Raw genomic sequence first — 14867 nt, 5'->3', positions numbered from 1 at the left:
AAATCGATATTATAACTGTTTTCAATCTCTGGCAGAGATTAGGTACTTTCAATATCACCTTCGCTATTGGTTACGTCCCAACTGGATCGCGTGATTCATCCTGAGTGACTAGAGCGACTCTGTGGGATATTTGCTCCTACCAAAGTGCTAACGCACACCGTGTCTAAACTTATATCTAAGAAGAAGAAAATAAGAGCAGAAAATAGATGTACAGGGTGCGACTGAAATATATGGTCAAACTTTAGAAGAGCATTCTGTTCGTCTTAAGGTTGGCAGAGATCGTATAAACATGGCGCTGGAAACAAACTCTTCCTTTCCAACACGCAAACAGTTTTTGTTTACTTATTTCGAACATGCTCAAAAATTTCCGGACCGTTTCGAAATTTGGTGCGAGTGGCGAAAACACGATTTCGAAGTGCCTGCGCGATAGAAACAAGCATACGTGTACATTTATTAATTAATTTCAGCCTCCTGGCCAAGAAATAGATCTGGTTTGCATTAGTTTATATTCGTTGCAACGCCTTAATTTGTTTCGGTCTTAACAGTCGTTGTTTTGACTCATTGCACTTTGTTTTTCATTTTGTTCTTATCACAGTTAATTCTAAGATTTTCTGTACGTTACAGTCTAAAAACAGGAATATTGCAAACGTGATTCTTGAGATGACTCCATAAATAAAATTTCAGAGAATTTGGGAACGCGAAGGCCACACGATTTCCTCTGCCAATCGGCGGTAATTATTACTGAGTAATTCTCGAGCAATGCGAATAAAAGGTGTTGAAGCTCCATCGTGCAAGAATCATAGTTTATTGCGTATCTCTAATGGAATGTCCTCGAATAATTCAGTCATTTCTGGTCCAAAAATCTGTCTAAATTATTCCATTAGCCTTATTATAAAATTTTGATTTATAAAATATTATTTGTAATAGATAAAAAGTAGGTCTAATAATCCTTCGATGAACGCCACAAAAAATCACACGAGTCGAATTCGAATCCATATTTAAAGTATATTATATTAGTAAAGTATATTAACAGATAGATTTTTGTATGTTTTTATTAATAAATTCTACTAAGTTCCTTAGTTGGAAACACTCAGAAGGCATTTATAGTTTATTTTTACTATCGTCAATTTTTGTGAATCCCAACATTTTCGTAGCAATTTTTACACTGGTCAACAGCTGTTCATTGTTATGTTTCTGACAGTTCCGTGTAGCGGTTTAATCATTCGTTCCACAACAGAATTTGTTGAATAATATTCGCAGCGTGCGACGCGCACGTGTAGTCGGATCAGTTGCCAAGTATTGTGTGCGTTCGACGGGAAAAACGTGACGGAAATTGAAAACGAATATTTATTGCAGAAATGCTGGAAGACACGTGTAATCTGGGTTGCTCTCTATATAAATACGTAAAACAAATAAAACGATTAATTGCATCGAGTCTGTTAAACCCAGGACATTCATAAACCAAACAACAAAATTATCAATTATAAATAAAGACAATACAGATAAAAGTACAATGTGACATAGAAATTTTTATAGGTTCTGAAGTTAAATTTCTGAATTTATATGAACAGATTTGAGAGTCGTTCTATGACGAAACAAAAAGAATAATTTTGCAGAATTTTTTATAGAATTCTTTACGTTTTCGATGGAATTGGTCTTGAATTTTCCTTGACAAGGTCAATCACTTCCTCTTCGATTGCAAGTGTTTGAATATGTCTGTCCTGTCTCTGGTTAATTGTACTGGGTAAGAGTGACTCATTTTCTCTAAGCCGATGATGGACGGAACTAAATGTATTTTTGGCAGGACATCATACATCAGGAAAGGTTTCTCTATACACTCTGGGATTCCCTGCTGTTTCCATTAGGTCGCCCATACGCGTGTGAATATCCGCCCACTCGATGGTACAATAAACTGCTGTATTGGTAAATGCTGCCCCAGCTATAAAATGCTTAGATTGAGATTGATAATTCTCACACTTGCTACGACGTAGACCGATTCCAATCTCGAGTCGATCGTAAATGTTAATATCGTCTACTTCTAACGGAAGAAAGTGTCGATAGTACACCTAACTCTAAACGCGATGAATGTTCTTTCCAAGCTCCGTCGTAAACAAGTATTTATATCTTTATCCATGTTTATATTACCATTATTAAGACGAATAGTTTTACCCTTTTCAATGTTTCAATCATTACTGGTCCTCTTTCGAGACGATATAATAAACAATTAGAATAGTTTGCCTGTTCTTTCTGAAAAATACTAGAGTGCTATTTGTGAGGACAGAAAAATTACAAATAAGATGCAAGGAAGCGAACAGAAATGTAATTAGATGCATAGAAATTAAAAATAAACGTAGAAAATTCCTAAGTAAGTATTCCTAGTAAAAAGACCTTTTGTCCCAGCTTTGTCTCAGACGTAATTTATGCATGAAAATGGCTCTTGTAAAGGAGCAGCTACTTAATGAACCTGTAGAAACAGGTTTTAACCAAATAATCCATTAGAGGTGTTATTTAAAGACTCGTGATTATTCATCAGGATCGTTAAAATTAAACTGAAACACGTTAATCGCCTGCAATGCAATTAATAAGAATATAAATCGTAATTTAACGGCGGGTGAATTTCTTCTTTTAAAAAGTTTTAAGAAAATGAGTCGACCGGCAATCTGGAACGAAACGCCATTTTACAGAGAACCATCTGTTTCCATAAGAAACTTCTTTTCAAGTTCCTTAAAGAACTTTTTCCTGTAAGGCAAGGTTCGCTGGGTCAGCCTCGCCGACGATTCCACCGGTAAAATTCGAACGAAACGTCAGTTATTTTTGTAACCTTTTAATTTGAAGTTTGGAAACTGGAACGAACAATTAATAGATTGGAAGCATGTGTGTGCTATCTGAATTCCTAACAAGACTGTCGGAGGCACAATCGTGTTACCAATATAGAAAATGTATCGTAATAGGTATATGGAACACACTTCAGTGCACGATTTTAACGACTTTATTCGCTAAATAAAAACTGAAAGGCAAAGTCTGCATAGAAAGATTGTAAACCAATTTAACCTTAACTTATAGTATAACACGAATGAAAGCATTCGGATAAGTGCAAAAAGTAAGAGATTATGTAGTATTACAGGAAATGGGAATGAAACTACAAATTGCATATTTAATGGGGGTGTAGAAATCTATAAATCTTCAATACATTAACTGGAAGAGAGTTGCAATAGTAGACGTACACGTAGGAAAAGGAGGTTTGTAATTTAGTAGCGCAGGTACGAACAGATTTAGACAGAACTTGATGATTGAACTGTGTCATGCAAGGTGTGCATTACTGCTACGCGAGGATAGATTGAGTAAAGATTGGTGAATCAAATGTGTAAATTTCAACGTTGGCGATTGGTGTTGAATGAATAATCGTTTCCGAGCGATCCTAAAAATGAAAATCTAGCGGATTTAAATCTGGGGATCGGATCAGCTTTGGCAATAGGTCCCGCAGAACCTATCTATCCGTTAGAAAGTCGTTCCTTCAAGAACTGTCCGATTACTTGGCTGAAATAATATGGTGCATGGCCATGCATAAATCACATGTGACGTGTAACATCTAATGGAACTTCTTCCAATAATTTATGCAACTGACAATGATTACTCAAGACATTGACATAACAGTGGCTCGTTAATCTTCCATCGAGGGAAATAAGGATTTATCGAATATTGCGTGCAAACGGTTTGGTAAAAATTAATCGTGGCGTGGTTCAAATACAAGTTATTTGTTTATTATTATCTTAAGTACTGCTGAAAATGAACATCATCGTTGCACTGTGAATAAGAGCAACATGGACGATCGTCAATGTATTCTAATTTTTAATTTTATCATTTTTTGATAAGAATTTTTGATTTCTTCTTTGTGTAGATTTTTGCTTTGATAGAATCACGGAAATGAAAATCAAATTTTTTATTTTGTGTCGAGTTTTGCATATACGATTACTATTAGAATGATTCTGAACACATTGTCGCGAGACAGGTTGCAGTTCTCGTTGGTTCCTGGTCCGATTTGGCGAGGATCCTCTACATATCGGATTTTGACGTAGACACTCAGGCACGGAGCACTCGGAGCGGCGAGGTGTAATCTGCTCGATGATTTGTGACAGTGCGAACGAACTCACGCGTGCAATATCGGCTGTCTGCCCTCGAACGCGAGCAGACAAACTACGAAATAACAATTCGCTATGTCTGTAGAAACTCAGCACGAGACCTTACCGCAACGCTAAAAAGAGAACGAAAACAAACAAGCGTGCCCGTGGCTCTTGACCACGGTTTTATCGACGATGGATGCTTGCGAAATTGGGCTCCGCGTCGGAATAAAAATTATATAATCACCGAACAGTATCTTCAACGGAAATTATTAGTCAAAAGAAATAGCAATTAATTATTTAAACACTGCTCATTTTAATTACTTAATCCAAACGCTTGGCGAGAAATGTAAATCGAGAATATTTACATCAAACGTTAGAAATTTATTTAATTATTAGAATAGAATTTTCATCGATACTTTGAGTAAACTGAAATTAGAAGGAGCGATTATACGGAGTGATGGAAGTCAAGATTTCTTGTGGAAAAATAAAAATTTCTCGTTAAATAGAATCAGTGGATACAAGTATAGTAGAAATATCGAGTATTAGCGTGTCAGTCAAATTGATTTTTTTCGAAAACAAAGTTTCGAATATAAAAAAAATTGTATTCGTCAAAAATACCACCGTCTCACCCATTGTACGTGGCTTTCAGTTTCTTTTACTCGTGATTCGTAAATTCAGCGCTCCTTAGAGTCGTACACAGGTTATCACTAAATATGAATATCCATAAACAGGTCGCGTAGACGTTTGTATTTTATTATTTTCAAATACTATTTCCCTTCGTGCTAGTCCGCCATTGTAAAGTAACGCGGCTGCATCAGCCAAGCAAGGAAGTTAATTTCAGGAGCCGAACGTCACAACAATCCTCACGACGGAAGTGGTTTCTACTATAAATACAACGTCGACAATCGCTTTCTGTGTAATTCCGCCTCTTCCTGCCCGGTCTCTGGTTCTGTTTTATTTTCCCCGCTGCCTTTGTCTTTATCTCTATCTTTCTATCCTCGTGGTTACAAACGATTTGGGTCAAGCGCCCTGACTCTTAAAAAAAAAGAAAATAAAAAAAAAAAATAGAAATTTCATGTGACCAACCGTTCACTCGACGAGGCACTTTATGTTCTGAAGAATCTCAGCTTGTGTCGCTGGGTTATGTAAAATATGGAGAATGTAAGTATATGGAGAGTGAATCGCTTCTTTTGGTTAACTCAGATATCTCCATTGTTGTTTCATTTTGAAAAGAAAATCTATGTCTTCTAGACAGAATGAAGAAACGAGTTTAACCACATTGCGTGTTTCACGATTTTATGGGAAAATTGGGAACAACCTATGCAAAATTGCATTTGAAAGGCACAAAGCATTACGTTAAAGAAACACTGTAAATTTTCTGCAGGTCAAAGAAAGAGTTCTAGCCTTTGATCAATTATAGCAAAACATTATAGCACCAGTCCATGGTTCTTCGATTCGTAGAGTATGAATTTGTATGCACCAACAAGGACGTCCCTTTGAACAATTCATTCAATAATGTAAATGCAAATCAATAGAATCGTGAATAAATGCATTATCAGTACTTATCATGACATTAGCATCGCTTATTAGTACGAGCTTCAGGCCTGAAGATAGACAAGTGCACTGGTAATGAATGAATCTTTAAATTCATTTTAAAACAACTTCATTCTCTATTTTGAATTTATTTTCGTACGTAAAATCACCATTTACGTTCATAACGTCCATATAATTATTAAAAATAACGGAGCAAAATTTGTAACGTTTGATTGAATTAGGATTTTTAAAAAAGTTAAATGTCGATTCGCGAACGATATTTATAAATACCGTTTATAGACTTGCCAGTTCTCTATCGTGTAGAATTTCCAGTGTTTCTACAAGTTTAAAAAAGGATACAGCTGGTAGTATGACGAAATAAATTTTTAGCCAAATGGAAAAAAAGGTAAATTCGCATTTAAATGGAGGTAGAGGCAACGCCGAAGTGGAGTTTAGAAAAGAGGTTGAATTTGGAAGGTAGATCATATCTGGAAGAAAAGTCGTTAGCGGCAGATTGGCAACTAGCCAGTATAAGTTTCCAAGAATATAACAAATTTGTCATGACGCTGGAAGTAGAGGAAATAATCGTCTGTACGTTGGCCCATTCGAAGTAAAACGTTCGATCTGACACTAACCCTCACCCATCTTCGTTCGACTGACACAGTTTCAAGGTGCCAAGGCCTATTACAGATAATCTACTTTCCTAGTTAAGAATGAAATGCATGTACGTAGTTGTTCTTTCGTCTTCCCTTGCTGTTAATTTTCTCTACGGAGTCCAACGTGTTTCATTGTTTTCGAACGAATTAGTATTATTTACGTAATTCAAACAAGTGTGAAAAGGGGTGAACCGCGTTATTGCTCTCCTAAATGCACTTTTCCTATACGATAATTTTGTTTACATTTACGAAGCCACCATTTAACATTCGATTTGACTTTCGACGAATCGTGTGGCGGTTAAGAAGAGGTAAAATATTAAGTTAGTTAAGTTCAGTGAAACAATTATCCTGTTATCTTATCCACTTACCAAATAAATTCTAAATTTTGAATGACCCGCAAATATATTCTACGAGAAACTGTAAACATTCCATGTAGTGGCACCACTGACCGACAGGGGATTCGTTCCGTCGAAAGGGTAAGTGGCTACCCTTCCTCCTTCTCGACACGCTTCTCGGTCTCGCGTGCTAATCATTATGCAGCCGACTCTACGACCTAGTGGTTCGGACCTTCCTGAACATTTAACGTAGATGCGATTAACCTTTATGCGATAAATCGTCCGAATCTCTATGAAACAACAATCCCATAGATTCTAGAAGCAACCATGTGCGAACGGAAGAACCACCCACAGAAACATTTACGATTTCACATTTAACAAATCTGACATTAATAACATAGCAACTACTGAATACAAAATTTCTTCCTTAACTGTTATTAAAAGAATTCAAATTTACCTTGGAATGTTCCCAAATGATAAAAATCATGTATTTACACAATAAGAAGTTAAGACGTTGGGAATTAAAAATGTATTATCGATATAGAGAGGAAAACAATATTTATTATATTTCGCTGCGTTCTAAGAACGACTTCCACTGCATGCACATTATATTTAGCATATTTTATTTTAATCCTACGATAAATATATTACACGTTCGTTATGTATATCGGAATATGCAGAAAACTTCAAACGTGCGGATTGCATCAGATTATGCAGAATACGTCAAACAAGCGTAGTATATCGGAATATGCGGAATATACATTTTATTATTTACCATTTGGCTTTCTCTTACATTCTCTTTTTTTTTTTTATTTTCACTCGAGATTCTTGTACCACGTGGTGTGTGTTCGACAGCCGAGCGACACGAGTGATAAACGCGCGATCGAATTTCATCTGCTAATAAAAATCTAAATTCGCAGAGAAAATTGTTTGTAGTCGTAACCGGCGGTTTATTGTTCGACGTTCTCGACCGACAGTTTGCGGTCGTCGTTAAAACATCCGTGGAAAATGTATAGTCGTGAAAGAAATGGGATAAAGTATTCGAATAGGAACAACCACGAATGAAAAAATTTGTGTTTTAATCTGCTGTACAATTTATAAAAATGTGTTTATATAAATTGTTCGAACGACTAATGGAAAGAGTTCAATTCGCTCTACGTTTTTTACTAATGGATTTCTGTTTATATGGGACTTTCAGAATTATTTTCTTTATTTCTTTCGTGCTTTCAGTTTTTCCAAACGGTCGATCGATGACGGTAAACAATAAACTGCTTGCTAGTGTAAACATTTTTATTCGGTTCACCGTTGCGAGCTCTGTTCTTGCTAATTTCAATTTTTTATATTACTCGCCTTTATGAAACTATTACCAACGGAAAGATGAGACCAAGCGTGACCTCGTTCGGACTATTTTTAATTATGCGTAACGCGAATCATTTCTGTCGTGGTTTTATGATACGTCAATCGCTATTGAGGACAAGGCAGTAAGACGTTAGAAGTGCACGTGTTCGACAGAAACGTAGAATTTTCGTGACAATGAAACGCAAGTTCCATGCCCTTAATCTCTTGCTTGCTTACCGATGGCATGGATTTTTCTGGAAAATTTCTCTGAAAAACGAAAAAAAGTATACTTTTTCGGAAACTTCGACGCACCACATAAATTACTGACATACAAAACAATTATAATACATGAGTTTACTTCACTTATAAATTTCCGTATATTTGAATATCCTCACCAGTTTTATATTTCTTGCTAGAGTAGAAAAAATGGAAAAATAGTCTGCTAGGACTTCAAGACGCGATAAACGATATCAATTCATATGTTTGCGATGGTGTCCGTACACTTGAAAATATACATTACGTTCTTTATTGATGGGATGTCAAACATGTGCTCCAACATCGTTTGATGTTGGGTGGCGTCATCGGAAAATTCAGAAATAAAATACGTATAGGTAGACAGAAAGACGGGCCATATATAAACATGTTTTACTGCAATCGGTGGAAGCGATATAGTGAACTCCTCCGGATATACTCAAGTGGTATGAAACTTGAAACCACTCTTTCGGCTACTGAATCCAGTAGCACTTCTCTGTCGAAGGAAAACTTCAGGTCAACAGCCAGTTTCGTTCCTTTCAGAATCGTACAGTGCAGTTTGCTAAAAAGAAATGCTCAAAGTTACAGGAAAGTAGCGGCATTCGTGACATCTACTTGAGGTCAGGTACACAAGGACCCGGTCGTTTATTTGAAGGAAACGAACGGAACACGGAAAGAAAGGAATAGCGATAAAGTAGATAGTACAGTAAATATGTACACGCGAGTAGCTTACAAAAGGGAGTCAATTTGAACTGTGTGAAAATTAGCTGCTTTTACACTCGACATAAATATTTTGATTTCCTATGGAACTTTGTTAGAAATTAATTGAAAGTTATCGTAAGCTCTAGATTATTGGAGAATGAAGTTTAATTGTTCTTATCTTTTTGGATCGTCCAGCATTTTACACAGAGTGTCCCAGGGGTGATTCTACATAAAAAAGAAGTCGAAAATGTGAAATAAAATTTGTTCGTAGAATGTTTCGTTTTCAGGATAATTGCATTTTAATATTTATGGGACACGTTTGTTCATTACAGTACAGCTCAACAACGCGTATGTTGGTGAAGAATATTTAGAAATTCTAAGAATGTTGGAAAATTTGTTTCTCTACCCCGTAAAGTGAGAAAACCCACATAAAAAAGGTCCAATTTTCAAACGGCCATAACTCCTGCAATACTGAACATATTTCAATGAAACTTTTTTCTGAAGTAGAGCTCATGGGTACCTACAAAAAAGTATTAGCCAATTTTTCTATAGGGCATCAAACAAATTCATTAAAAATAAAAAACGAATTTTTAAGAATAATCGACAGGGGTTTGTAGGTGCCTAAATTTTTCGGTGAAAAAAAAATTTCAAATCGGTCTGAAAAAATTATTTTCAGTTGCAGGGTTCAATTACAATCATTTTTGGTGAATACACATACCCCAGAAATCCTACGTACTTTCGAGAAAAAAATTCGTTACCAAAAATATAATGTCTGACCAAAAATGTTTCCCTGAAATTTCATGCGTATGTTTAAAATATCATAACTTCTGAACGGTTTCGAGGATTTTAATGTTTCAAAATACAAACAACACGTATTTTGAATATTTAAAACTTCTAAGAATGATCGAATAGTTGTTTCTTTACCCCTTAAAGTGAGAAACCCCTCATAAAAATTGTCCAATTCCTCATTTTTATCACTTTATATGTAGGTATATCCAATTATCTGGTATTGTTTCAGACCCGAATGTTCCGGCCAATTGAAATTTTACAGTACTTATTCTACTTATATCGATGTCCAATTCGTAGATTCTATTGCAGGCATACCCAACCAATTTTCAATTTATTATTCCTTTCTACAGAATGATAGTTTCAATCTTCAAAAATAATATACAAATGGTCTCGTAAAAGATAGTAGTAATAACAGAAATACGACGCTCAAGGCGTCTATGTCCAAGTGTTGATGGCCAAACATTAAACGCGTCTTTTGTACTGGCGCCAGTAATAACTCGAATTACCATTAAACCGATTTTGATGATATTTGGCACTGATATTCTTAATTACGTTGCCTATCGTACGATGTAATTTCCGAAGTATAATAAAACTGATATTAAAATTTAATAAATTTCTTCTTGAATTCTCGAACATTACTGGAGTCGAAGTCAGTGACACTAGGGCACCGTGACTAAAATCAACGCTATTTTGATCACACGCGTCTAATACAGTCGTAAGAAATTCCATCTTATAGCTTATCATACGTTTTATTCGTAGTAAAAAATTAATTTTAATTGAACTTATAGTATTGTTATAAAAAATTCGTAAAGATACCATCCCCTAAATCTGTTCAGATGGTGCAGATTGTCCCGAGAATTAGCGAGGATAAGTTTATGATTAGTTCTTAGGAAAAAATTCGCGTGTATGGTTTGACAGTTCGTCAGTGTTGTTCGTGCACGTCACCATATAAAAATCGACCCTTTTCTAGACCTTGAAGTGTGTTCTGCAATGCGCATTGCACATGCATCGGTCTAAGACCAGGTTCCGATGACGAAATGTTAGCATTGAGCCAGATTTCTGTAAACACAATTACATCATATGCTTCAGCACAAGCAATTGAGTTCGCAAGCATACTCAATTTAGACCGTAAGCCACATGCATTCTGATAATAAACTATGTATCTAAACGATCATTTATTGCACTTTTCGTCGCTCTGAACTTAGCAATTCTAAGTCTAATATCCATGTATCTTATCGAACAGTTCGTGTGCTAATTTTCTAATTCCGTCGCTGTGACTGTAAATAATATCTTCTTAAGCGAATTAATCGTCGAGATAATTGTTTGCTTTAAAAAATATATAAAAATTCATTTAATGAAACTTTTAAACATATAGACGAGTGCTACATCATGTTCCACTTTTTAAAATTAGCATTTGTGCTAAAAGTGAGAGAAAAAAAAGAAGGAAAATCAGAAGTGAATGTTAATTTTTCATGGGTTGATCGAAGACTACAGATGGTTTCTTCTCGTTAGTGACCTTCAGCGACTGGTTGATTTTTTTAAACTACGGTTGTTGCTGCCTTATGTGTAAGCGCTTGATATAAATATAATATAAACACAATACTCCGAGGGAGAGAAAACTGAGTAAGGGGTTCCAGCCATAGCAACGGTGTATGCGAAGGACAAGCACGGCTATCAGGTCTAAAAGCTCTCCTGTCGTCAGCGCAAAGATAGAGACGGGGACGAATTAAATAACGAATAAGACCGATATGATCGAACCCGATACAAACCGTTTGGAGAAAAATAGGCGGCAAACAGCAAAAAAGAGGATGATTTCGATATGTAGGTCGGCTGGATCACTTGCTTGGACGTCGACTAAAGGTTAAATTCCAATTATAGCGCGCAGATAAATAGACGACTATTTTTCCATGTGAAATGATCTCTTTAGCTGGGAGAAAACGGATATCCCTTGTCGAGTGATTGCGATTCTTCTTTTGAACACGTATCGGAAATACATCTACCTTTATAAGAGATCTGACAAGGGGATACAGGAAGCGTGGCTTCTGACGTATCAATAGGAATGAAATTAGGAAATACGTCTTACAATACGTTTTTGCATAGTCGAAAGCTGGCAGTTTACATCGACAAACGATTCGTGCTTATCCTTTCCATCATAAACGGCAGGGTGATTTCTTGTACAAGAACGAAGCCATTTTAAAATTAATTTTAACATAATTCGAATAAATAATTTTTTTTCGAGCTTTTCACAATTCGTAGTTAAAATCGTCGTGTTTCTCAATGCAATCTAAAGTTGTTGAATCTATTTTTACTCTTTTTAAAATCAAGTATTACCACAGATCAGGTAGCATAAATGTAAAATAAAAGCGACAGATAGTTAGGTTAAATTGAATAAGTAGGTAAATTGGGATACGTTATATAAATAGAGAGAGTAGGGATGTGGGACGTCCTCACTAGTGGTCAAGGGTGGTCAATGGGTCAGTTGGCAGCTAAGAATGGCCAACGGATGAGATCGATAAGAATTTTCAATTTTCGAAATTGAAAAGTTTCGACTTCGCCGACACTATTTTGCGCTTTCCAGCCAAAATTAGAAACGCTATTTCACGAGCTTGACAGTTAATTCAGTCGTATTTTCCATTTATTAAACATCATTTCGCGCGAAAACAATATTTCGATACTAACGTTGAATCGTTTATTTAAGTGTTAATATGCACGAGATTTATCCATTAGAACTGATCAGTTATTGAATATCGAATTGTAAATTTCGAGGTAAAAAATTTATGCTTAATTGGTCTTTATTTAAATGAAGTTTTAAAACATAATAAATAATAAATATTTATTAAACGTATTAACGTAAGATTTATTTATTTACGTAATTTGTATAGTATGTATAATAATAGTTACATTTTTGTTTTATTCGTAAGAACATCATTTTTTTTCTAGAGGGATAATTAAATACGAAAGTATATAGCAAACGAATATCGAACGAAACTTTTGATTCACTGAAACGACTATTATATAGGCGATAGATTTGATTAGAACTTAGATCGACGACGTAGAAATTCGCTAGCTCGCAGAGGAGTGACAATGCTCTTATTACGATTTTCAGCACATGGTAACCCTGAACTTTAGAGTCCATTTGCTCAGGCTAACACGGAAACGACTGGGCTAGCCTATTCCAACGAGGTCTGAGCGCTAACAACCGGTTAAAAATAATTTGAACGCGAAAAGGAGCATCGAGCTCGTAACACTAGGTGTAATGCACTCGACTCTCTTGAAGATAAATTTCTGATCATCGTTACATCGTTTTTCTTTTATCTTTCTCCTCAATTTTGTTTATAGTCTACAACTACTTCACTTCATATTTTATTTTTTATTTCTAACGATTGCTTATTTCATTTTGAATAGATGTTTTAATTGGCTTTCCTTTTTTTGTGTTTCAGGTGGTGTTAGTTTTCATTCTCAGTATAGCGTCGCTTATAATATACTTCATCGATGCCTCCAGGTAAGAAAATTAATTGCAGTATTGTCGGTAAAGTTGTCAATTGTATTTCATTCAGTATCGCCCTCAAGATATTTACATAAGCGAGAAAATCGGAAAGATAATATAGTATTTTTTAAAAAAAGTGAAGAAAAAATATGGAATAATTTTTCAATTGAACATAATTTGGTTAATGTGTTTGTTAATTACTCACCATTTCTTCCAACGTCAATGTTTACAAACACCAACATAAATAGAGGTAACAATTAATGGTGAAACACATTTGCTAAGCTATCTTTGAAATCGAACGTGCATTTAACCAATTTTCAAAATTGATTTTCTCGCTAAACAAAATCCCGTATAAGATTGTACGGTTGTGTCAAATTAGAATTGAAATGGAATATTTGAGTAATTTGAACAAATTTTTAATATACTTAATGTTAGCATTTAAAAAGTGTGTACATTTCTAGCAGAAAAAAGTAAACAAACACGTAAGAATTTATTATATTTTCATTTTTCTCTAAACTTGAAATAAGTTCATAAAGAATTATAAATTAATATGCGTTATGTGACAATTTTTTGTTACAGCGAAGAGGTGGAACGTTGCCAAAAATGGAGCAACAACATTACTCAGCAGATAGACTTAGCTTTCAATATATTTTTTATGGTCTACTTTTTTATACGCGTAAGTGCAAACCACCATTTCTAACATCTTCGTATTTTTCTTACCTTAAAAATTAAGTTCTGATTGAGTGTTTATTTCTGTTCATAATTGTGATACATATTAGATCATGAAAGTCAAGCAATTTTACAAATAATAGAGACGATACAATATATATAAATTAAGTAGTAAAGTACTCGATGCAAAATTTTGATTTCCATGAAATTCTCACTCAACGAAGGTGATGTTGCAATAGTTTCTTTCTTTGCAATAGTTTATCGCTGCCAGTGACAAGCTGTGGTTCATGCTGGAGATGTATTCGTTCGTGGACTACTTTACGATAGCACCGTCCTTCGTGTCGATATATCTCGATCGGACGTGGATCGGACTGAGGTTCCTCCGAGCCCTACGACTGATGACGGTCCCTGACATCCTCCAGTACCTAAACATTCTAAAGACATCGAGCTCCATTCGTCTCGCCCAACTCGTATCAATCTTCATCTCCGTCTGGTTGACAGCTGCTGGCATCATTCATTTGGTGAGACATTGTTTTCTGTTTTCAAGCTAATTCTTCGACAAACAGGTAGAACATACTTGGACAATTCATTCTCATTGTTTCTTGGTGACTCAAAACTTTGTATGTCAATTTGAAGCACAAACGAATTCTTAAGTGTATTAGTGCAGTATATAAAAACAAAGTCCATATACACTAAAAATATATAATTTACACATTATGGATTTCATATGTTTCGAGAAAATACGATTATGACTGACATTATTGATTCTAATATAATAAGAAAAATAAGTAGAAATAACGAGTATTGATCAGACATGTTAGTCAAGTCGTACTCCATGGCACACACGTCCAATTTTCAAGATTCATTTTCTCAAAAACGACTTTCCTGTACGAAAAACATTTCAATCCGCATTTTTAGTTTATTTGTACTCAAAGAGTCACCACATTTTTTATTATACCACGAATCCCTCACCATCTTATCTTTA

General features: G+C 35.2%; 1 protein-coding gene across 6 annotated transcripts in view; it reads left to right on the top strand.

Moving 5' to 3' along the window:
- Positions 1 to 14867, top strand: part of LOC122401209 (calcium-activated potassium channel slowpoke) — a 121333-nt gene that overhangs the window by 22805 nt on the left and 83661 nt on the right. For all 6 annotated transcript variants that reach the window (XM_043403203.1, XM_043403205.1, XM_043403204.1 and 3 more), the window contains exons 3-5: positions 13167 to 13228; positions 13793 to 13889; positions 14140 to 14403. In XM_043403203.1, coding sequence (XP_043259138.1) covers positions 13167 to 13228; positions 13793 to 13889; positions 14140 to 14403 — 423 coding nt within the window. The remainder of the gene's footprint in view (positions 1 to 13166; positions 13229 to 13792; positions 13890 to 14139; positions 14404 to 14867) is intronic.

The sequence above is a fragment of the Colletes gigas genome, unplaced genomic scaffold, assembly GCF_013123115.1.
Source record: "Colletes gigas isolate AHSC1104 unplaced genomic scaffold, ASM1312311v1 Colletes_gigas_Sc00022, whole genome shotgun sequence".
Classification (NCBI taxonomy): domain Eukaryota; kingdom Metazoa; phylum Arthropoda; class Insecta; order Hymenoptera; family Colletidae; genus Colletes; species Colletes gigas.
Note: the sequence above shows the minus strand (reverse complement) of the source record. Positions and strands in the feature narration are given on the sequence as shown.